The sequence below is a fragment of the Patagioenas fasciata genome, chromosome 1 (assembly GCF_037038585.1).
Source record: "Patagioenas fasciata isolate bPatFas1 chromosome 1, bPatFas1.hap1, whole genome shotgun sequence".
NCBI classification, from domain to species: Eukaryota; Metazoa; Chordata; class Aves; order Columbiformes; family Columbidae; genus Patagioenas; species Patagioenas fasciata.
The window spans coordinates 193,968,324-193,993,449 of record NC_092520.1 but is presented as its reverse complement, the minus strand read 5'-3'; the positions used below and the strand labels follow the sequence as shown (position 1 = coordinate 193,993,449).

The 25,126-nt window shown below is 39.6% G+C and overlaps 1 protein-coding gene across 3 annotated transcripts; it reads right to left on the bottom strand.

Annotated features, from left to right (window-relative positions):
- Positions 1 to 1,746: 1,746 nt before the first annotated feature.
- TUBGCP6 (tubulin gamma complex component 6) lies at positions 1,747 to 24,787 on the bottom strand. Of its 3 annotated transcripts, XM_071803388.1 has the most exons (27): positions 24,706 to 24,787; positions 23,251 to 24,058; positions 21,649 to 21,812; positions 20,840 to 21,050; positions 20,159 to 20,332; positions 19,010 to 19,131; positions 18,600 to 18,675; positions 17,959 to 18,068; positions 16,067 to 16,158; positions 15,830 to 15,969; positions 13,965 to 14,114; positions 13,250 to 13,331; positions 13,085 to 13,173; positions 12,793 to 12,908; positions 11,987 to 12,125; positions 11,781 to 11,897; positions 10,220 to 11,534; positions 9,759 to 9,814; positions 9,319 to 9,508; positions 8,881 to 9,049; positions 7,546 to 7,687; positions 6,206 to 6,400; positions 5,814 to 5,946; positions 5,366 to 5,579; positions 4,055 to 4,254; positions 3,007 to 3,169; positions 1,747 to 2,215 (listed from the first exon to the last, which is right to left on the bottom strand). In XM_071803388.1, exons 2-26 carry the CDS (start codon positions 23,995 to 23,997, stop codon positions 3,018 to 3,020), a joined length of 5,295 nt encoding a protein of 1,764 aa, XP_071659489.1. In that variant the 5' UTR covers positions 23,998 to 24,058; positions 24,706 to 24,787; the 3' UTR covers positions 1,747 to 2,215; positions 3,007 to 3,017. The 3 variants fall into 3 exon arrangements, with proteins under 3 accessions (XP_071659489.1, XP_065699185.2, XP_071659490.1); XM_065843113.2 differs by lacking the exon at positions 3,007 to 3,169; XM_071803389.1 differs by lacking the exon at positions 24,706 to 24,787 and having other exon boundaries at positions 23,328 to 23,418.
- Between the last annotated feature and the right edge of the window lie 339 nt (positions 24,788 to 25,126).

Below are 25,126 nucleotides of genomic sequence, written 5' to 3'. Positions count from 1 at the left end.
ATTTGGTTTTCTACTTTTAGGTCATTGTTGGTGTTTCCTAACTGCCCTTTCTAAACAAGCAGTATTTTCAAAATCAAAATTGAAGACTTTGTGCAGGGTCCGGACAGGATGGAGTTAACTTTCTTCACAACAGCCTGTACAGGGTTATGTTTTAGATTTGCAGCTGAGCCAGGGCTGATAACCCAGCGGTGTTTTGGTTGTTGACCCATGTCAAGGCTACCTCATTTCTCACTGTACTGGCCCAAGGAGGGGCAGGCTGGGGTGGGAGGGGAGACAGCTTACCCAGCCTGGCCACAGGGCTGTTCCATGTCAAATGGCCTCATGTTCAGCAAGAAAAACTGGAAGAAGGGGTTTTCTTTCTTTTCCTTCCTTCCCTTCCTTCCCTCCCGGTTTTCTTTCTTTTCCTTCCCTTCCTTCCTTCCTTCCTTCCTTCCTTCCTTCCTTCCTTCCTTCCTTCCTTCCTTCCTTCCTTCCTTCCTTCCTTCCTTCCTTCCTTCCTTCCTTCCTTCCTTCCTTCCTTCCTTCCTTCCTTCCTTCCTCCCTCCCTCCCTCCCTCCCTCCCTCCCTCCCTCCCTCCCTCCCTCCCTGTTGCACTATATTTTTTTCTAAATACTTTTATCTATAAGGAAACAGTTTATCACTCTGAGACTGCACCTAAAGTCATAACTTTGCTGCTAGATTTTTCACTAGGTGCATCAAAAAAGGCTGAATTTGGTAAAACACATTACAGAGCTCAGCATGAGGATAAGGAGTGTGATGTAAACAAATTCAAACAGCAACAATGAAGATTATTCAAAAGGATCCCAGAACGGTTGAGATTGGAACAGATCTCTGGAGATTGTCTTCTAATCCAACTTCTCTCCACAATTCACTGTATTTATAAATGTTTGGAAATTGGAAGCATAAGGATGGCAGGAGCATAGGAGATTAAGAAAAAATAAAGCATTTCAGATTATTCAGTTCAGAGAAACTGTTTTATGGCAGTTCAGTGCATCTTTCTCCAACAGGAGGGATGAAGCATGCTCCAGGTCTAGCAATGCCAGGCCAGGTTTATACCACCACAGAAGGGAATCCTGCATTAGTAGTCAGTGGGATGACGAGTAGTCATGACTTGCATTTGAGAACGCTGCTCCTCTTGTGTAATGGTACCAGGACTTCAGGTGCTGCAGCCATGAGCTGTGACCTGTCTCTGGGAGTCACGGGAAAGAAAGCTCAACCAGCAGCTCTGTGGCTGCTCTCTGCTGGGGACTTGGGACAAGGCATCAGGCTGCAGCAGTGGGTGAGCTGGGACCTGCACACCTGGCCTGGTATGAGCCTGAAGAACAAGGCAGGTAGGCAAACAGCTCTCCACCTGCCCAGGCAACAAAACAGCTCCATCTGCAAGCCACGTGCTCACTCCATCTCCTATTCTGTCGAACAGAAGGAAGCTAGTTAATTAAATATAGCACAGATGAAGACATGGCATACAAGATGTGCATTACAACTGTGTGTTGTTGCATTTTTATACTGACTTTATGTAGTCACCACAAAATTAGGTGCATAGCTTAAATCAGGGACAAGGAAACTAAGTTACCAGGTGCCTGAATAGTCAAATACTCTTATCACAGGTCTCCTCACTGCAAGGTGTTTTTATCATGCCCTCTTCCACTGTGACTAGTGGCCTTGAAGGCCATTTGGAAATAAACCACACCAAACAGGTGCTTACATCTGTCCGAACATTTGTACCTCATACTCATCTCTCAACAGTTTTAGAAAGTAGCTGTTAATTTATTTCACGGACATGTATTTACATTGGTGAAAATTCACAACACTGAAAATACAACATTTACACATTCACAGGATATACAGTTTTGCACTCAGCCCAGGCACTCGGCTTTTCTGTCTTTGCAATAATGACAACATAAGCTCTCAGTAGACCAAAAAACTGGTAGGTGTGGTGGATTTTAAGAAGCATCATTATCTGCATGTGGTGGTTATATTCTTCAAGGGATTAGATGGCAGGTTATTTCACCGAAGAAAAATGCTTCTTGCATGGCATTTGCATAAGCTTCTATAATTCATAAGCATATAGGTTCATCTCGTTCTGTTTTTCCATGCAATCAGTGATCCTTATTCCACAGAGTTCAGTTATCCTTGTAGTAGTTATTAAAGTTGATCCGCAGTAGAAAGTCCTCCAAATGCGGTTGGTATCCTCTATTTACAAGCTTTGTTACCACTAGAAGAAAAACCAAAAAAATAAAATCAGCTTCAACTAAGATTAACAAATATTCTAAAGTCAGGGTTGACAGTATCTGTGCTTTTTCTTTTATAAAAAAAAAGCCTAATGCAAATATCTGAAAACAATGGAAACAAATGTCTATTTTTTGCATAAGAAAGGTTCGGTATCTCTTTCTGAAATTACAAAATATTTCAAATAACAGGCAAGAGAAGTTCTAAGTGAAACTACATTATTCTAATCAGAAAATGCTTTCTCAAGCTGCTTTCACAATAAGATGGTTTGTTATTATAAGAATGTCAACTGACCAGGAAGCATGTTTAGGTCCTCTGGTGACCTCTGTGAAAGAAGAGGCTCTGCTGAAGTTTTCTTGAGCAAAGTCCATTGTGAGAGAGGAAACCAAAGAGAAGTTCCTGGGACAAACCCCTCAAGCTCTATGACTGAACAAACCGCCTGCTCTCAACATCCTTAATAACAAGGAAAAAAGGCAACAGAAACTCCCTAAACTCATTAACATCCCATGCACAAGTACAACGGGAATTAGCAAGCAGCAGCAACATGCAAGGAAGAAGGGAAAGTGTATAGTTAAAGTCAGGGCCTGAGCCAAAGCCATTGAAGTCCAGAGTACTTTGTATTGGCTTTCAATGGATTCTAGATCAACCCGCTGTGAAAGAACATTTGACAATACATGGTGACTGAAGGAACAAGTGTAGATGAACAAGCACACAGTTGTTTTGTAGTGCTTAATAAAGAGGGTGTAAAGAACTAGGTCACTCAGCAAAGTTCCTTACGGAATGGTCTATTAATCTCTGTCCATGAAGCAACCATAGATCTCGTAGTATGGGCTTAGGTGGCTCCCAGAGGTGTTCTGACTTCCTGGAGAATTTGGAAGCAGCCATTCTAACTCATCCTGAAATATCTGGGTTTGGTCCTTTGACACCATTTTTGGACACCCTTAAAGAATAAAAAGGGCAGCTCATTTCCTGAAGAACAAAATCTGACTAGAAAATATTCTACAAAAAATAGATCTAAGGAAAACAGTTGCACTTCCTTCAGGAACTGAGGGATTTCTAGAAAAAATCCAAACCCCATGAACCACCTTTGTACTCAGGGAGAGGGTAAGTAAGTTCTACTAAAAGCACAAGCAAGATCTGAAAGAGAAACGGAGAGGAAAAACAGATCAACCATTTCTTAACATTATATGCTAAGCTGCCAGAGAGAAGAAATTCTATGTTAAATGAAAGAACATTTGGGAAATGATCTGTGCAGTTGAAAAACACCTGCCTGGAGCACTGGATATAAACTCCAATACGAGGGGGTTCTCTGAGCTTTAGCCCAACAAGGAAATCAGAATGTCCAAATCTCATAACAATGGTAATACTCAACTAATGCAGATATATCTAAAAGTACTTTTAAGTGGTATCTAACTATCTCTTATTGCTGACAATAAGAACGTCCAGAACTCAGTTCCAGAGAAAAGAATGTAAGCACATAAAGCTAAATACCAAATACTTATTTTGCAAATTGGCAGAAACTTATGTTCAGTTTTGGGATATGTTAAATTTCTTGTGTGGATATTTGAACTGATGGATATGTAGATCTTTGCAAACCACAATAATGAGGTTTGCATCTGAGAACAATGTTTTCTAACACAGAATCACACGCAGCACGGCTTGGGTTGGAAGAGACCTTTAAAGATCATCTATTAGTCCAACCCCCAACACATCCTAAGTACACACATCTTCCTATTTTTACATTGTACTTCCAAAACCTCTTTGTAGTTTTTCAGTTGTCAGTTGACTTTTTCTTCTATCATCTAGAATTTACACCATTTCTTACCTTTGAATAAGAAGTGGGAGTAATACTTGAAGGTATTGTACGACTGTTGCATCAGAGCGAAGTTGGGATGAACGGCCATTTGCTTCCCCGCGTCAAAGCTCCAGGACTGGGAGATCAGCTGGCTGCGGAACTTCAAAATGAGGCTGAAGATGCTATGGATAATGTTCATCACGGGGGCTGCCTTCTCTGTCAACAGACCCCTAACAGAACAAAAACAACTTCAGAAATGTAGCTGACATATGGCTGTAGGAAGAAAAATACAAAGGGGTACCAATTCTTTAGGTTTTTCTTTCTAATTGCTTTAAAAAAAAAAAGAATTCCTCAAGACTGCAGCCAACTGTAATAGCAATTTTTAAAAAGGTGCCTAAACCTAATACAGTTTGCTCTTCCAACGAACCAAGATTTGCACTGGTGAATCTGATTTCTATAATGATACCTGCATTTACAAAAAAGATGACATTTAAAAACATTATCATGCTCTGAGTTTTCTTAAAATTTAATCCCCTCTCATCCCATCATCTGATATAAAAACAGCACCTTTAGCCAAGATTTTTCTTGTTAAAACGGAAAAAGAGAAACAGGGAAGGGCAGATTTATTTTCTTGTTCATAATTTCTGTTCTTTATCACCTCTTCTCCCTCCACTTTATCATTCCACTGGACCCTCTTGAAGAACAAACCAAATAAATCCTAAGTGGCTCTCCTTTATTCCAGCACCCTTCTGCCACATACACAGTAACCAAAGGGCTAAAAGCTTGTGATTCCTAAAAGACAGATGTCTCTTGCACTGCTCATTAATCTGGCCAGAGCTATCAGGTCACATTTGTTCCTCTGAAGTCCAGTCCTGTTCACTGCACGTACATTAAAGGCATATACAAGGTGCAGAGGAAGCATTTTAAGATGCTTGAGCCCAGCTCACTTGTGCATGTCAGTCACATGTAATGAAACAGCATCTACCTGCAACAGTTTTGACAAGAATGGGACGAGAGGGAAAACAGAGCTGTGGCCAATGTGCCCTTATTCTTTAAGTCAGAGCTGTCCTGGGCAGATGTGGAGTGTGAGGCAGCGTGAACAGGAGCTGGAAGTTACTCTAAGGAGTCCAGGGAAACAAAGGGGACAGGCAGTTGAGGAAAAGCATCAACGTATGGACCTCGCAACGTGCCATGAAGTTTGTTTCCCCAATTTAAGAACACTTTCACATGTAAAGACCACTCAGTATGTCAGGTAGAAGTAACTTTTGCAGAATGCATGAGGCTAGACTTGCAGCTCCATTAACTTAAATATTTGAAGCAAAAATAAGCATAGTAGCTTGCCTGAAGATGGCTTTGTTGAGGTATTCAGCGTGTGTTCTGTGAATTTCCTCCAGGTTGCCTACAGAAGACAGTTTGTTTCCAAATTCACACCATGTAACATGAAGAATCTGATTAGCAATGTAACCTTGAATAACTTTCACAAAATGCTGCATTTCGTGTTTATACAGCTGGAGCTGTCGAAATTGAACAGAATTTGATGCACGACTCACTAAAGCTGAAAATAAAAACAGAAATATATTATCAGCAACACCCACAGAGACTGTCTAAAATTACAATTTTTAAAGGAATGAAGGCTTCTATTAGTAAAGCCTGTTTAAAATGCCAATGAAGTTCATTTAATAAATTATGGCTTTTGAAGCTTGATATGATTGTTGATAATCAGTTGTCTAGCACAGGGTGCTAAAAGAATTTTAAACAGGATGCTCTCTAGTTCATTCATTATACTCACCAGTGCGTTTTAAGTGAAACCAAACATCCTTGAGAGTCCACACCATGTGCTTCAGCTGAAGCAAAAAGGAGAAGATCTTGTTGTATTTATTCATGCAGCTCTCAGTAATGACGATGTTCAGAGGCCAGTCAACCTAAAAGAATTAACAGTGCTGATCATACTACATTTTTGTGTTATAATTTATAAGAATATTTCAGATACAAGTATTTCAGGGACATATAAATTAATATATATACTTTAATAATATAACGCATTGGCCAGTATAAGTAAATCCTGTAATTTCCATGACACATTTTTATTACTCCATTATTAAAGGTATTCCATTATCAAGAACACATTCACTCGACCATGGTACAACTGCACTACTACTGCATTTCTCCGCGCTTTCTTACCTTGTATCTCAGCTCTAAGCAACTCAGAGCATCAGGTGCATTAGGCTTGAACACTTCCGGAAGGTACTTGAGGGCAAAAGAAAGATTGGAAGCAAGCTGGGTGTCACCATGAAGACTGTACTGTAATGCTTTATTTAGGATAGAGTTAAGAACCAGAGGATTCAGCAGTTCACCAGGTGTTTGTCCTGATCCAAGCTAGGGAAAAAAAAAATTCCTAATTAAACAGTGTTGATAAAAAGTCTTGGCTCCTGAACACTGGTGAATTGAAGCAGAATGGTAAAGTGGTGACTATCTTGCCTGGCCCCACCATTGACTGGAAGTTTCTTTTTCTGCCACAGGGATGCATAAACAGCAGAAGAAGCAATTTCTGAACTATATGCTGTTCACAGCATGAATGTAATCTCCTACCTGTACTGATTTATTTTGATATGTTGGGTTGCAGTTTGCTGTGGTTCAGCAGCTGCTACACACCCCCACTGCAGGGAATGTAGCCTTTGGGCTGCAGCAGAAAGCCAGCGACAGGACTGGGATTGGTATGGTATGACTGGTATGGCTCCGGTCTGCCTATCGCATCAACTCAGTACCCTCACAGGTTTACAAAGAAAGCTTTTCACAGAGTCTAAATCCACAAGTGGTTTCCCCAGTTACGTCTAAAGGTTTCTTGGGAATCAGAGAAATGCCTTAACTACCCTACAGCCACATATCTCCACTGGCAACCAGCTCCACTGATCCACACAGTCCTTCCTACCTTGCTGCTTCCTCCACAAGCACAAGGGTAAGTCAGTCATGAAAATTCTGTCTCAGCAGAAGGCCCAGTACTCTCTTTAGACACCTGCCCACTGCTCGATGGGACAGCTGAGGTCAGAGTAGGTGTTTTGCAACGCAGGCCTTTCCACTGGGTTCTAGCAAATGGCAACAGGCTGTTCCAGCCTTGCTGCCATCAGATGAGAGGGGACAGAGCAACAGCGCAGCAGTTTCCACAGAAGAGAGGGAAATATCCTTCCATGACTGCTTATCTGCCAAAATTTGAAATTATTATCCTTAATGTGCTAAATACTTGTACTCTGTTTCTGGGATTAGCAGTAGGAAATATTACTCTCTTCTTTTGGATTTCCTTGGGCAGGGACATCCCTTCCAAGCAAAGACCTTCTTTTGCCTCAGGCCTTACATCATTAACAGAGCTCCTTGCTAAAGACTTCATGACATGGCACAAAAGAGGAAACCAGCACAAGCCAGGATTCTAATTCATACCATTCCCTCATTGCCACCCAAATTAACCCAGAGGTGTCAAGATAAGTCAAACAGCCCAAACCCAAGGGTTACGACAACAAAGCAAATACCTTCTCAAACAACAGGTCACTGAGCGACTGAGCAAACTCCCCGTCTTCCATTAACAAAAAGTGTCTCAGTGCTTCAAAATGCTTCTCTACATTCAGTTCCACAAAGTAGTAGTCAACTATTGCTTTGTTCACAAGAGAAACACTAAGAATAAAAACACAGAAAATGTATTATTTTTACAAGCAACTCCTTCCTTACTGTCAACATTCAGCTGGGGCCACATCAAACCAATGCTCCAGTACTTAACTCTGATATCCAAGACAGGATGATAATCACGCAGTTGAGGAAAAAAAAATAAATCTTTATCCAGAATATACCAGAATTAAAGCCTATCACTTCAGATACCTGGGTTTTGAACAGTACTTGGGAAGTATTTTAATACTTGCTACATATAACGATCTTCAGAACATGCCGCTGGCCATGGAGCAACATTTTATCAATATATTTTATCAATAGCCTTCTGTCTTATCTCTGTCACCTACACAAACAGGTTAAGAAAGACTATTAACTCCCTGAGAAGAATATCCTAATTGGTAAAGCTCTGACAGTAGATACTGAGGGCAGGTCTATACTACAGCTTGCAGTATAGTGTAGGTATTGAAGCCAACTTTAAATAAATTAATTTGTATATCAGGAATAGGCTAATTCTGCCAGCACACAACTCAGGCTCACTTTGCTTTGCTGAGTATGTGAATCTGCATACAGATCACTCTGGTGGACAATCTGGATGTTTAAAACTAAGTTAGATAATTAGATCTTTCTACCTTGTACCAAACTCTGAGTATAGTATACTCAGAGTTAGTAAATAAAATACAAACTTACAAGGAAGAAGATTCCAAAACAGGAAGCATTTCAACCCATCTACAAATAACTGTTCTCGTGACAAAAGCTAATCTTGTACATAGTAACAAACTTTTCTTTAAAATGCCATTAGATACAGTAATAAAATGGTCCAACACATATGTGGTTTGCTATGTATTCCAATAGTAACAAGAACAGCTTCTATTAAACTTCAAAACTTTAAAAGACCATGGAAACCAATGGTGCCAAGAGCACTGATGCATAATCCATGAGTCTGAGAGCAAACACTTCCCTCCAAGCCCTTTCAAACAGAACCTTCAAATTTTTAAGTTACACATATAAAATAAGTTTGTGTTACTATTTTCAAGTAAATCTGAACCTTTTAGTTAATAATGGACCATCCAGTGAAACACTTTGGGAGTAAAGAGAAAATTTAAGGGAACACATCTATATGCAACTCGTCTCAAAAAAGGACTAATAAAGAACACAACATTAACTTCCAAATTATGGACTTGACATTTCTAACAAATACTCACTGAGATACCAGTGGAGCAGTAATAGAACGTTTCATCAGGACAGGCAGGGATAAGAGCTCACTCAGCTGTACAGCCGTTTCATCTGTTGCTGACTGTACCACGGGGTCCACAGGAAAAGTGTAGGATCTTGGTATCACGTGATGCAAGAGATGAGAAACTGGGAGTTCTGCTAAATTTAACAACATATCAACACTGTAAGTTATTATATTTAAGCAATTTGATAATCTGTTTCTATTCATCTCTACAAACCCCTCTAGGTTAGAAAATCATGTGCCAAAATCTATTTCTCATCTTTGTGCCTAGAAGCAAAGTGTTTGGCTACTGCGGTTCACAATATTGGTCATGTATCAGTAATTCAGGTATTTTTCTGGCACTCAGCTTTCTTGCTAAAGTTTACCACATCTTCTACTGATCTACTGTTCCAACAGTTCTACTCACACATCAAATCATAACTATCTTGATATTTTTCGATACAATACTGATCTGATAAGGCTTTCAAATAAGCTTGTTCTTTCTTCCATGTATCTTCCTCTCCCTCTTCCTCCTCCTTAGTCTTCGAGGCATCAGCTTCAGAAAATAAAGTTTCTTGAGGCATAGTATCTTGTGGAATTGTTTTTCTGGGTTCTGCCTAAAACAAAAAAATTGACAAATTTTACAACAGATGCCAACCTCACACTTAATGTTTTCTTACAGATAGCTGACAAGTTGTTCCAACTGAAAATAAAAGAGCTTACTCACCCGTACTCTTCTGACATGTAAATACAATATGGCACTACAGTGATTACCAGATTAGGACAGAAACTTATTACCTTAACTACCAGTGTATTTAATCCTTTGAAGGAAAAGGAAGTCTTCTCGACAACTACTTTGTTTCTTACCTGTAAGCTCTGTGAGGAATCTGGAGAAGGGTCCCTGTTGACCACATTTGCAATTACTGTAATTACAGGAAAATTAAAGACGGCATTTACTTAGACTTGCTTATAATGCCTAGTTCATACTCCAGATCTGCTCCCAAAGTTCTTCAAAATTCCTCTATAGATTGTCATTGAAACAACCACTCCAGTACCAGTCCCTCCCCACAGTCCCACCCGGCAGCTCTCTGTGTGTTCTCAAGATCGCATGGGGTCCTGTTTCAAGAAGTTTCAGAGTAGAATTTTTTAATGCTCTATTTGTTGTCTAGTAGAGACAAGACTAAGATCAAGTTCTTTCCTCTGAATTCTAACAGCATCCAAAAAGTTATGCAAGCAATAAAGTAATAAATACCCATTCTGAACATTAACATATACAGTTACTTTCATGAGCTCTTAAACAAATGCTGATTGAATAAACTTTATTTTACCTTCTTGTTTCTCTTCCATTGTATCTTCTTTTTCGTCATCTTTACTATTAGCCTCAGGAAAGACTGGAACACTGTCAGATGACTGCGACTGTGGTGAAGTCTTTTCCTTAACTTGTGATGTTTTTGCTTCCTTTTTGCTCCCTTCAGCAGGAGACAATTCTTCACTGTACAGAAGTGTCTGAACCGTGGAGTCAGACGAAGGACCTGAAATGGTTTTGCGATGAGGTATTGGATCATCTTCTGTAGATGGGGCCCAGTTCCCTATTTGGATGCTTGACTGGGATGCATGACCAAACAGGCTCCAACGAGATTTCACGGGCTCTGTATCTGAAACCAGTTCTCCAATCCTGATGTGTGACTGTGAAGCATGGCCATGGATGTTCCAACGAGGTCTAGCTGAGACCACCTCTGACACGTTCTCACCAACCTTGATATTGGCATCAGATGCATGACCATGGATGTTCCACCGAGGCCTCGCAGGAACTACATTTGACACATACTCTCCAATCTTAATGTTAGCCTCTGAAGCATGCCCATGAATGTTCCACCTAGGCCTTGAGGACTCTACCTCTGAAGCATACTCCCCAATTTTAATATGAGCTTCAGAAACATGCCCGTGAATGTTCCATCGGGGTCGGCTAGATTCCACTTCAGAAGTATAGCTGCTGATGTTCATATGGGAGTCTGAAGAATGGCCAAAAGGACTTGCCTGTGGCTGGTGAGTGTCCACATGAGGTACATATTCTCCCACTCTAATGTTGGCATCAGATGCATGTCCATGAATATTCCACCGAGGCCTTCTGTACTCCACATCAAACACATTTTCTCCAACTCTAACATTTCCCTGCAAAGCTGCAGATGGTCTGAGAACTGTATTAAAATCATATTCATTTTGCTGATGCAATGGTGCATTGTCATCTCCTTCCAGTGCTCCACTCATGACATGCTGACTTTCACTTACATGAGAAGTCTCAGAAAGATCCGAGTTAATATTTTGGAATGCTTCATCTAGCAAAGATCCTTGTATGCTAATGGCAGCAGGTTGTTCATCTTGTGGCTTTGGTAGGAAATCTTCTATATTCACAGTGGATTCAGGCAAGGAATCAGCACTGTATAGCGGACTGGATGCTTTCTCTGAACTTTGGAGACTGCTTTCAGATCCTGCTGCTTTAGGCTGAACATGCTGATCAGCATTATTATTTGTCAGCTCTGGCATGGGCAATACTTTGTCAGTAGAAGTAGAATGTTCCAGTCCAGGCTCAGATTCTTTTCTGCCAGCTGTCTCATTAGAATGCAGAGGGTTCACAGATGACACCTAAAAAAATAATTATTACACTGTGTGGCCAATCACATAATCAAGCTACTAATTTGGGCAGCACTTTACCACACGTAAGATGTGAAATTTTCTGATTTTTCAGATGCACTACAAATAACATGGTAACTACTCACCCTGCTGTTACAGTGAACCTTCTGTTTACTGACTGAAAAGAACCATGAAATGAACTCCCTTTAGGGAAACTCTGAACAACCACCTGGAGTTTATGTAAGAAAATAAACTCACCTGGGAATGCGGATCTTTCACAACAGGGTTTTTATCTAAAGCCAACTGGCACTGTTTATAGGGAATAATATCTAATTTTCTCCTGTAGTTTCCATCTGGAAGCTTTTCAAGCATTTCCTATAAGTAAAAATGACAAAACGCGAAGTCTTTCAGTACCAGGTACCAAATTTTATAAATTACATTTCTTAAATCTTTTCAGAAGTTACCTCAATGCGTTTTTGGTCTTCTAATAGAAACTTGAGACGGGCTGTTTCCAACTTGTGCCGCTGGATTTTCCATAATGCTCTTTGTTCCCTACGGGCTGCATCATCAGAAAGTTTGCTATAATGGTCAATTAATTCTTGCCTAAATGAAATTAAAAATAAAGCTACGTTACAGATTTTTGCATACTGATTTTCATCTTGTGTTCTAAAGATTAAGACCTTTTAGCACTTCAGAACTCAGAAGCATCTTAAGTAGAAGCCAGAGGCTTCAATCACAGAGAAGACACAGGCAAAGACAAAAGGACTGTATTCTTAGTCAGTATCTATTTTTGTAACTATTCTTAGTACGTCACTCATTTCTCTTCAGTATTTTTAGGTATAACAGATGTGAAATACAACTAGACGCACAACAAGAGCAATTCAAATAATTATCAACCGAATTCCTCCATCTGCTTTGTACTTCTCCTTTGACGTACATTTGACCATTTTTGCTGTGGACTCAGCTTCTAATTGTAAGACGTAGTTAAATTTTTTCCTCAAACTCTGATCATAACAAAATCCAGACTGGATGGGGTTGGTGCAAATCACTGGGTCCCAGATTTTTGGGCCACTAACCATTCCTAAATCACAAAATTGCTCATGGATTACCAAAAATCCTCACATCCATCTTTTAACTGCAAACATTACCCTTGTAGACCAATGTCTGGAAACTGCTAGTACTATAAATTTTAATATACAATAATTTTTCTTGAGGTCTTGTGATAGTTTTGGAGTATCTAAGCTTTGGAAGACTACCCAGATACATTTACCTTGCCTTTTTTTCCAGTTCTTCTTCTAAAGCTTTCAGTCTTTTTTCTCTCTCTCTGAGCTCTCGGGCATAGCTGAAATCATCATCAATCTCCTCTTGCTTTATTGCAAGGCGACGCTGCATAAATATTTAAAACTTTTAAAAGCCGCTCTCAATACCAGTCGTAACACACATCTGCAATAAGTTCTTATTTGCATCCCAGGAGCTACTCATTCAGCTTCAGTACAATAAATCAAGATATCTTTACTTGCCTAAGAAATACAGCTGGCTTTTAGAAACAAGCACAGAAATACCTCTTGGTCTTTTGCAAATTGCTCCTTCAGCTTCTGAAACTGTTCCCGTTTCTTCGCATCCAAAGCCATCCGTTCTGATATTTGTCGATCTGTATTACAGTAAAGATATTGTTAGTTTACATTAAAAACCCACTAGAAAACACAGGAACCACCACCGCAACTCACCATTAATGGCCTTCAGCACTTTGCTAGCAGTTTCTCGAGCATGAGCAATTAATTCTTGTCTGGCTATTTCCATGCGCAGATCCTTAAAAAAAATAACCAAACAAAATACAGATGGGACTTCTTTCTATTATTTTAGACTTGAAAATACACCGTTGCAAAGACAGGTGTATGCTTCATAATGGTTATTAATCTATGGTTACAGTACAGAAACATGAATAAAACAATTAAATTGGAAGTCTATAACATTTAAAGTTAATATGTCAGACCTTACAGCAAACAAAATCCATCTGACATATACACACGATATTGAGAGCATCTGAGAGACGGAAATGTCTTTATAGTTAAAAGAGTTCTGAAAAAATAATTAGCTATGCAAATTACAAAAAGAGTCTTATCTGGTTACTAATTAGCATGTCACATTTGATAAATTAGAATCTAACAACTGGGAGGGCAAATCTGCTGCTGCAAAGAACTACAATGGAGGACCAAAACTCATTCAATATATGAAAATGCCAACAAATGCCAATAGACCACCTACACTTTCAAAAGTTATATTACATAAGTTTATTTGTTGCGATAACAATTCAAACAGCAATCGATCAATGAAAAAATTCTGAGCATGAATACAAATTCTTTCGAAGTTACAACAAAAAAGAAAAATTAGTATTAAAAAAAAAATGCCAACAATAAGGTCTTTATTCTTTTATTCATTTACCTTTTCCTCCTTGCTTATGGAACTGTACCGGGCAATTCTCTCCATTCGACCTACATACACTGCACAATCTCTCTCTATTTCTTTCAGCTCCTCAAGTGAAAAAATGACTGAAATCCGGGGAACAGGTATATCTGACCAACATATATAATGCTGAAAAATGAGAAATTTCCTTGTAAACGCATTTTTAAGATTTTAAAATATGAGATTATGAACTGACGTTGTTTTTTTTTTAACTTAGCAATGCTTCAAGATACCGAAACAAGCCTCCACACAGGATTTAAGTTTTTCATAATATAATTGGTTTTAGCATTTTTATCATTCCAAGTAGGAGACAGAGGTATAATGTTCCAGAATGTGGATCACAGGTCAAATTCTCAGTGTCCCCTCTTTCCCACTGCATTGGACACATATCCAAAATCTGACATATAACATTTATACTAGTAAAATGTTAAATGTTCAAGTGTTAAATGCCTAAAATTTTGCTTTTCTGAATATCCAAATTAACCGAGCCTGGGTAACTCACCACTGAATGCATCCCTCCCACCAAAAGTTAGGTTTTATTCACTTACATGCCCTGGAGATGCCCACTTAATAGGACCTGTCTGGAGCAGAACTAACACACAACCACGGGAGAGAGCTCTACACAAGATGTAACTCTCAAAAATCCGGTCCATGCACATCACAGAGCAGCTGTTCTCTAAGCTAAATAACTTGGGTCTTTCTGCTCCACTTCAACCCCTCAAAACTCTGAAGCTGTTCCACTCAGTGCAGAAACCAGATGAGTTTAAAAGTAAAAAGAAAACAAAAGGCAGGCACAAGCACGCTCACCCTGGCTTCCCCAGTCTGCTGGTAAGAGCCAGAAGACGGGATGCCCAGAGCTGCATTCCTGGGCCTGTGTCAGCCCCAGCAAAAGGGACAAGCTGTTCAGGGCACTATCATGGAGAGGGATGAAATGTGACTGGCACTCTCAGACAGATGGACGATCAAACCTGGGTGCCCCACATCCTAGGGGAATGTTCTGTCTATTAAGATACCGTGTTAGTGACTGATAAAGCTGTAATTTATAATGGCAATGATGACTAACACTTTTTTTTTTTTTACAAAAAGCCCAGAACTACAAGTGTGAGAATGCTTATCAGAGCAGATTCTGGAGAACCAGCAGAGGGTTATCTCATTTGAGATACTATGCTTACGCCTGATATCAGATATTCGATATTGAACTGCTCAGCTCTGTGAAGACTGGGCAGCTCTGACCCTAAAAAGAAAGAGCATACCAGTTACTTGGGAAAGAGTGTGACAGACATCAGACACCTCTGTGGTTGTTTCGTTGTTAGACACATATTGAGAAGAGGGAAGACACAAAGTAGTTTAACATGTTTTTCTTATCAAGGACAAAACTCATTCTGCAAAATATGAATAAACAGAACTATTTAAGCACTTTCTGGAAGTGCAGTGATGGAGATGAAATACAAGAGCTTTGCAGAACTGAGTCAAGACCTGGTGAGGAATTTTTAAACTCAAAAATATTATAGTAGTGTGAGTTACATGAAAAATGGAAGGCACTTGCTTGGAAGCCTAAAACATTTCTGCTTTCAATACAAAGGAAAATAAATACAGAACATGCATTGGATACGATAAGTTTGATGCTGTTAAAAAATAATATTTCTGCAGTGAGGTGTTAGCAAGCAGAGCGAATAATCAGCTACCAGGTATGTGAGAGCAAGTAACTGCTTTTCGTGAATCAACATCCTACTTACGCAATACTGGTTTTCAATAAAGCAGTGAACTGGGTGAAAACCTAGAAACCTGCTCTAAAGAGACATGATTTTCTCAATGTAACAGGAAGGAACCAAAACCAAACTTACCCTAGGACAGCACAATTTCAGCAAGTTTATGGTTTTCCCGCATATGTATACATCATTGGCAATATGTTTAAGAAACACAGGGACACAATCTTCTACTTCTTTTGAAATCAAAACATAGCCATGAGTCCAGTAATGTTTATCTACGTATCAAACAAAAAGATGTAAGTATGTGGTTTTAATTATTTAATTAACAGCACAAATTATGTAAATTAGAAATGTTCCATATACATACTGTACCTCTGAAGCAAAGATAATCCTCATTCACCTGGATCATAAATTCTCCATAAACGTCTCTGAATACACCACTGTATACCCAATCATAGATAAATCTAAAAAATATTGTATGATATTGAAAATCAACCCTCTTGTCTTCTCAACTGTTATAACCAAACAGTAAGTATATTCTTTAAAACAGCAAAACACACAAGCTATAGGCAGGATAAAAACCAGCAACTAAGTATTTAAAGATACACATTTCAGCAACAAATAGTTAATATGAAAGAACATTGCCTCAATTAAAACAATCTTTTTATTTCTGTCTATTAATTTACTAAGTACATATTAAACATTTCTGGAAATCTTTGCAGCACATCAAAAGCATAGGGAGAGATAAGGAGGAAGGATATATTTTAAGACGAGGTAACTTTAGCAGGGAGAAACTGAAAGGGTATAAACCAAAGATGCAATACCGAGCACTTTTCCCTTGGACCTAGGGACATTTTTAATATACAAGCAATAATGAGAACGACTGTTTCGGAATATTTATTCATGCTTTTCCTATTTCCTTCATGCGAAACCAAACTTTTGAAGAAGCAAAAAACTACAGTCATCTGAAGCTATAGATAAAAAGGCTCAAAGCACCTTGAAGTTAACATTTGCTTTTCTTACTAGTGGCAATTCTAACACTCTTTCTAGATGTTGGGTCAATATAACAAACTGGAAGCATTTAGCATAGGAACCACTGTTCGATTTTGAGGTTGTAAGTAAAAATTTAAAGACCTTTAAATTGAAGTGTTACATCTGATGTTTCTGTGATTTAAGCAACAATTTCTATTATTTAATTTCGTTCAGGTTCATAAATGAGCGGGATAACACTTTCTGCAGATAAGGGAGGCCTCGTTCCACAGCAGCCCTGATCGTATATGATTGATGTTTTGATAGAGATTTGCTAGAAATTTAGGAGTCAATGCTGTAAGTATCTCATACTAGTAAGCACACTTTCATATTTTTTAGGTTCCTTGTGATGCCACGACATCCTGCTCTTGGTACTTCAGAAATGTGACTGCCTCCTATAAATGGCAGGGCAGGAGCTGTGAAGATATTTCAATGAGTCTTCAGGTAAATCTGAAATTAAATTTCTCTGAAGAACATTCTGTGTAGAAGGAACAAAAAACATGAAGGGTGGCCAGCAGAGGAATCTAAAATTTTGAGCACTTTGACAGATTTTGGTTTTCTCTTTCAAGTATCATTAGATCTATGAAAAATCACTGTAAACGGACAATAGACTGCAGCTAAAATACCTATAAATAGTTATTTAGAAAAATATAGCATCTCTTCAGAAGTGTATAAACTAACGATTTCTAAATTGATGTGCACTGTTTAACAAAACTGTTGCAATCCAGGGAACTCTACCTCCTACTGTTAGTCAATTACAGCTACTTAATGAAAAAAATATTTAAAAAAAATTTTTGCTTACTGAAAAGCCCACAATCAAAAGACAGTGGAAATAAGCATGGGCTTTCTTGGTTTGTGCAACACCAAGAGAAACCTTTTAGTTACCAGTTTCAGGATTTTACTACCGGTATGAGGAGAAAAAAACAGAAGTTGATCTGAGTCTTATATTCCAATATGAATCTCCAGGACCAGCAGCAAGAAGTCTTATTTGCATGTATTTATTTACTAAACTAGTCACACATAAAATCCTTATGATGTTACTGAGCTGGAAATGAGAGGGAAAGAAGGATTCAAAAAAATGAATTGATTTTAATAAGTATTTTGCAGATACAGCCACATCTTCTATTTTCTCTGAAAATGTTAAAAGCCATTGTTAAATTAGCAGAGTTATTTACCAGGTTACTGAATCAGAGCTGCTCTGAAACACAATTATGCAGAGAACAGTATGAACACACCTTGTGTACGGTTCACAGCTTGTCTTCAACAAAGACAGCAGAACTGGATAATGTTCGTTGCTACAATTGTTGAGAGCCTCTTTGTATAGATAGGAAAGCAATTTAACACCCTAAAGGATGGAAAAATACTATAATATTAGGCAAACTTCACTACAACTTTAATAACAAAAGACTCATAAATACACAGCTTTACATGTTTCACAAGACACAGAAGACAGGATCCATCTCACTTCCTCTGGCTGTGTGCAGTTACCATCACTTCACCTGAGCTCGTTAGCTCCAGCTCACTTTATAGTCACTGGAGAGAAGCAGGTATGATTAGAGTTCGGTTCACCTGACCTGTTACAAACATCTCCTTTAGAATGAAATGAAATGAAATGAAATGAAATGAAATGAAATGAAATGCACTTCAAGGAATATTTTGGGCCCTTTGTTTATTTTAGGACTTGAAAACACAGGACGAAAGTCCAAATTTAAAATATCTGGAGAAATGGTCATGGCATTCTAACTGGATGTCCAAGGTCATATCTTCAGTAGCAACGAAACCAACACTAAATATTTTACATAAAACCCTACCTAATTTTGAAGAATATTAACACTGTAACCCAAACCAAGAAGAAAAACATCAAATTAATTATCACCGTAGGAAACGAAGCAGCAGCTCCACTACTCATCCCCAGCGTTGTTGTTCCTATGCCACAAAGTTCAGCTAAATACCTAAAAAACAATATTAAAACATACGTAACAATCTTAATCAGAAGTCTCTGAGATCACAGTGATGTGAACTTTGCTAAAGCTGAATATCTTACAACCGCCCTACCGTACCAGCCGAATGATAACAGGGATAATAAAGAAACTGAATATAAAGACCTTACATGTTTTCCCTAAAACCTTCTGGGCATAAATAAATTTTTGGTTAAAACAGAGGAAAAATACTGAAAGACTATGTAAGAATGCCTGTGTAACACTGCCTCTTTCAGAGTGTAGGAAGAAATAGATTGCATTTTTTTCCTGCTATGAAAAGCTTAAATATTTAATATTATTCTCTTACCTCAACTGACGACCTAATTTTCTGAAGAGAAAGCTGATTGTTAGAAGGCTTAAAGTAGGAGGTGTTGACAAAACACAGGCTCGGTAATACTGAAGATATTTTCTCAGCCCACTTGTGAATGCCTGGTATCAACAGAAAATATTTAGAGACTTACAGTTAAAGCAGTTAATAGTCTATCTATGTCTCACCTGAATTGCATCAGCATTGAAAACAAACCCTTTACTAAAATAATTGGCATATGTGGGTAGGAGAGACTTATATACCAAAGTGACAGTCAATGCAGCTTCAGACATTTAAATTAGCCAGGTGACTCCTCTATACTCTTTATACACTCAATGCACAGAGCCCATACCCAGGCACAGTATAATAAAGCACCTTGGTTCAGCTTCTTTGAATTGCCCCTTGAGGAGCTCCTCACTCTCTAACAGCTGTCGTATGAACCTAGGGCAACCTGCTTCCTTATTTTCATGCCTAAACTGGATACTGGGAAAATCTCCTCTAGAATTTTTTCTAACAAGACAAGGAGAGAGACCTTCTTATTCAATTTCTATTAACATTACTCTAAATCAAATATTCAGAAGGAATACATTTTAATCAATCTTAAACTTAATTCTATGCATTAGAAAGAGATGAAATCACCTGATACTACACAGTGTACATACAGATCAGCGTAATATGCAGAGGACTGATAGGGAAAATTTGCACTTAATTCTGAACTGAGAAAAAGTAATTAGAGCTATGAAATATCATATTGCTCTATTTCAGTTCTCATTTTTTTAAAATATATATTCTATATATACATAATGTATCAAGAAAGTTCTTGTATTTTAATTTTATACATCTTAATGTATAAACACATAACGTTTTCAAAACATCTAAATATTATATTCCTTTAGTCCTCAACAGAACGGATCGCACTTGAGGTAATGAAGACCTTTTATCACTTGTTTCAGTGCCAGCAAGCCCTAAACACACAGAGCTGGGCTTCACACACAGTGTTCATTGCTGACCTGGGATGAGCATTACACTTAAAATGCTTTGCAGTTTTGCAGAATGCAGAAATTCCAGCTTTACATGAAATCAAAGTTACCTTCTCTACCTAAGATATTTGGCCCATTAAACCAAGATGATTTAATACAATTGGTTCACCTGAAACACAAGTCCTTTGCTGTAAGAAGAATCTAAAACCGGCTGAAGAGAAAAACGACTTAGCCGTGTGTAATAGGTTCCATACTCTGCAACTTCGGAGAGCAGGTTGTGCATTGTCTCTGGTGAAGTTCCAGACACATATACTCCCTCCTTTATCACAAATGTCTGAGCAGCCTAAAAAAATAAAGAGAGAAAAAAACCCCGCAGATTCAAATATTTCATAGCTGTATTCTGATTTAGAATAGCAAACATTTACATACAAAAGTAACAGCAAATTTTCAGTTTAGATACTCTGGTGGCTGAGGCAATATAGCTAGGACAGTGTATTAAATTGTAGCAAAATTTCACAAGTATGAACGGTGTTTTCGAATACATAGAAGAAGACTCATTATCTAAATCTTTAAATAAAATCCAATCTACAAAACTATTTACACATCTATTTTCAGGCACTCCTTAACCTATTCTCACTTCGAGAGCTACAAATACCCTTAGCCTGTTGCAATAACATAATTATTGCAATATGTAAATACTGTTTTACTTCTGTTGGGTCACACTCAACCTTTGAACAGCACCCACAGCTGCAATATCTCAGAAGAAATATGTCTATTGAAGAGGAAACCTCTACAAAAAAAAAACAGGAAAAGGATGCAACTAAAACATGCAGCTAAAAATCTTCCATACCTGATTGAGTGAAAATGTAGTGGATACCACACCAATGAGGACATTCAAGACATCCTTAACCAGTTCAGGTTCCTTCATAAGCACGAGCTGTGGAAGCTGAAGCACAGTATTACTGAACAGCTGCAACTCCCCTTCTCGAAGTTTGTAAAATTTGTCAAAAGCTTCTCTCCCGGCTTCAGTAAGGTACGGTTCCTCTTTTTTACCAGGTGGGCTGTGTCAGAGTAAACACAATGTTACAAGGTGATTATATGAAAATAAATATATGTCTTAAAGAAAAAAAGGCATTTCAGAATTTTACATGGCCAGTATTGACCACAGAAAAAGCTACTAGTAAGACAGTACATTTTCAAGAGAATGTGCATTCAGTCAGTGAAACTGTAGCCCAAACTCAGTACAGTGAAGAAACAGGTACATCATTTGGACATCAGATTCAGAAATCTTGCCAGAGAACTACCAGCTTCATTTGTGGCCTCTTCTGAAACTGAAAATATGGAATCTTTTTAGACTGAGATAAAGTGCATAGCACATACGAAGTCAGAGTCGTTAGAAAAATGTTCATTTCACACAGACAGCAAGTGCTTCCATAATCCCCTCAGTGTTTGAAAAATATGATTTTATCTCTTCCTATGAAACAGTTTGTTGCACCTACATGACCTTTATTCCCTTCTCAGTCATTAATGCAGCATTTAATTATGTGAATTAAATATGCACAGTTCTTATAGTGAGGTCACGTGGAACTAGGATGAAATTCACCTCCATACTTTTGCACATGATGCACACTAAGTTTGCCAGTAACCTCAGACACATACTATCCAATTCTTTCCCAACATCTTCGTTTGCTGGGTCCATACGTGAGCACCGCATCCCACAGGTCTATGTCCGGAGTCATGCTGGGCTCTGACTGAGAATCAGGAGTCAGATTGGATGCTGACTGGAATCCCTCATCTTCTGACTGGTCTATACTCTGAGGAACCTGTCAGAGAAAGTTCGAATGTTGTATATGAAAACATTTTACTGAAGAAAAATATGTTGATGGAGAAGATGTTCTGTCATCATTCGTGATCAAGTAACTACATGACTCTACCAGTGTTGTCCATCCCCCTTTTACATCTCTTTTAAGTTTTTCCTAAGAACACTCTTCATTTGCCAAGTCTCTACAGGTACACACAAAACAACAATCACTGTCAAAATAATATACGAAGTTTGTTGACGTCAAAACTGAAACTTCTTTGGTAAGCATATAGTTCTAAAAATTTAGAATCTGAATCCTGGATTTTCAACAACATGTAACACTAACAAAATCATACTGCTCATTATGTCATTTGAACAAATGATTCAGGCTGTAATTCTTCAACTTTGTAAACATTTTGTTAACTATGACTAATAATACAGTTTGATCCCTTATGTTTATTCATGTGCAGCAAGTCTGCAGGTGTCCAAACAGCGTATCTGCCACATCCTCAGCTCCCTTTCAACAGGAGTTACACGTACAGAATAGTATCCACTTTTAGTGCAAGACAATCACAGCCACATAAAATGCAGCATGTTCTTCAAGAAATCTCAAATCTTCCACTGTGACGGAAAGAGTACAGTGTTTATTCAGAAAGGTTCTGTCTCCCCTTGGTTACAATTTACAGTCATATGTGCACACTGAATGGCAGAGGGGTTTTCTTTCTTAATGTGTCTGCCTTCAAGTTTCAGTTAAGATCTGAGTTAAGGGAACTGCAAGAGCTATCCATATGTTAAGTAGAGGGAACAAAGTAATTATTAGAAGTACAGAAATAAAAAAAAATCTGCCCACCTACAGTAAAAATGGGAAGAAAGAAAAACAAACAAGTTTATCTAGTACCTCTACAAGAATATAACACAGCAAAAAGGAAAAAAAGATACAGCAGAAACTGAACACACTGAAAATGTAAAAGGACAGTGGGAACTAGAAGGTTCAATGAAATAGAATAACTGAAAAAGATGGTTTAAGATATTAACAAGCCAAGAAGGAAATGCAAGTTAGGTAATGTAATCTGAACAGCACAACATACATTCAGACAAGAATGTTTACGCAGTCAAGCTGAGCAGTAACAAATAAGCAACAACACAATGGAGTTCGATACACACACTAGGCTGGGTAAGGCACAGATATCGCTGATGGCTCAACTTTATCATAAAGACTATGGCCACGTGATGTTCTTTTACCCAGTTATAGGACAAGACCAAGGTTTGTTGTACCCCCCCCAAAAAAAGCTTATCTATCTGGTTCTCAACAAAGAAGAGGATCCCTGCTGCATCTTAAATTCCAACACTGTCATGCTTCTATTACAAATGAAAGGACTACCTATATTTTAAACTGTAGTTTCAAAGCAGCACATTGAAAGCATGCATACATTCTGAGGCCAGAACAAATGATACCATACTTTAATTGCAAGTCCAGACAAATCTGCATTGTCAGGCACAGGTGGTAAATCCAACTTGATGTCCATATCATACGTACGGCTATGGACTAGAGCACCGAAGAGCGAGACCCGCGTTTCTTTCTCAAACTTGTCACCAGCAGGACAGTTCTGTGAGAACAGCCCTATGGCAGGGAGTCCAGTGCCAGGTGCAGCCTCCATTATCTGAAGAGTCTTTTGAATTGTGTCATTGAACTGACATTCTTCATTTGTTATGAGAGATTGTATATCAGCTTCAAATACGCTCACGTCATAATAATCATAACCCTGATATTTTACGTTTCTCCCAACATGCTTGTTGTTCAGAAAATAGTCCTTTTTTTGCGGTACGAGCTGAGGAGGCCCTGTTCCAGCAAGCTGTACTAAGAGATCCAAGACAGAATTAACTTCAGTAAATGGTAAGCACTCAGCTGTTTCCAGTTCCTCTACAAGATTCTCCAGTCTATCTGCTTGTGCACCTAGGCCACCAACTCTCAAGTTGAAAGACAACATCAAAATTTTGTTTTTTACTGGAAGCCTGGAAACATTTGATTGCAGCTTACGAGCCTCATCTTGAAAAAGGTTCATGAACAGGGCATTATAAGCAACCCTTTTCAGACTTTGCTTAGCCCTTCTCTTGCTGATCTTCCGCCTGCCCAGGTGGACCTTCCATGGCAAACCTGTCAAGTGTGCCTCGCACAGATCATTGAACAACTGCGTAATGCTCTCCATCTCAAACCAAATTGTCGCGCTACAGCAGTTACAGCCTGGGTCTCTGGTTTCATGTGGAGATCTGAAAAATATCAGGAAAAGAAAGAAACATACATATGAGAAACTGGCGAGTACATTTTAACTTAAACTGACAGGGCCCAAAATGAGAGAGAAGAAAACTGACCTACCATGTATTTAGGACATGAGCTACAAAAATAACACCACGACTTTGATTGCAAGCAAACCAATGGTGGTGCAAGCTTAATTCCAGAAGTCTGATATTGCCTGACAGACTGAAATAGAACAGAGAAGACTGTCCTGTTCTAGCACAGGATTCATCTGGGGACACCTCCAAAAGCTTTACCACTGTGGCTCTTCTCGGGAGACATCAGCCACCTCCGCAGGAGCTGCGGGGCCACCTGAGAGCGGGGAGATGCGGGTGAGAAGATGCAGGTGCTGATGGTGCGGGGCTGCGCAGGACCGGCTCCGCAGCACCCACCGGCCGGGGCGGGGGATCCAGCACCCCCGGGGGGGCTGCCGGCGGCGGGGCTCACCCTGCGAGTCAGGCTGGGCCCACCTGAGAACCGCGTCCAGCTGCGCCTGGCCGGGGCAGGCAGGCAGCAGCAGCACCACCCGCAAAACCCCGCACCCCGCGGGGCAGCCCCGCCACCCCCCGCCCGCTCCTGTCCCGGGGGCCCGGCAGCCCCGCCCCAGCGCCCCCCGCCCTACCTGCGGCGGCTCCCCCGGGCCCGGCGGCAGCAGGTCCCGCGCCCGCAGCTTCCCCCAGCGCGGCCCGCCTGCGCTCGGCGCCGCCGACGTCACGGGAGCGCGACGGGCCGCGAAGCGGGGAGAGGCGGGGGCGGCCCTGGCCCCGCTTCGCTAGCCGGGGCTGTCCTGCTGCCCGGGGCGGCCCTCGCTGGGAAGGAGGTGTGGTTAGTAGGTCGAGAGAGGTTCTCCTCCCCCTCTTCTCTGCCCTGGTGAGACCACATCTGGAATATTGTGTCCAGTTCGGGGCCCTCAGCTCAAGAAGGACAGGGAACTGCTTGAGAGGGTCCAGCGTAGGGCAACAAAGATGATTAAGGGAGTGGAGCATCTCCCTTATGAGGAAAGGCTGAGGGAGCTGGGTCTCTTTAGCGTGGAGGAGACTGAG

Excerpts from the sequence above, each read along its gene's own strand:
- TUBGCP6 (XM_071803388.1), bottom strand. The coding sequence starts at position 23,997 with ATGGAGAGCATTACGCAGTTGTTCAATGATCTGTGCGAGGCACACTTG. Across the intron at positions 18,676-19,009 it reads AAATTAGGTCGTCAGTTGAG|GTATTTAGCTGAACTTTGTG; the intron begins GTAAGAGAATAA and ends ATTGTTTTTTAG. Across the intron at positions 6,401-7,545 it reads GTGACCTGTTGTTTGAGAAG|CTTGGATCAGGACAAACACC; the intron begins GTATTTGCTTTG and ends TTTTTTCCCTAG.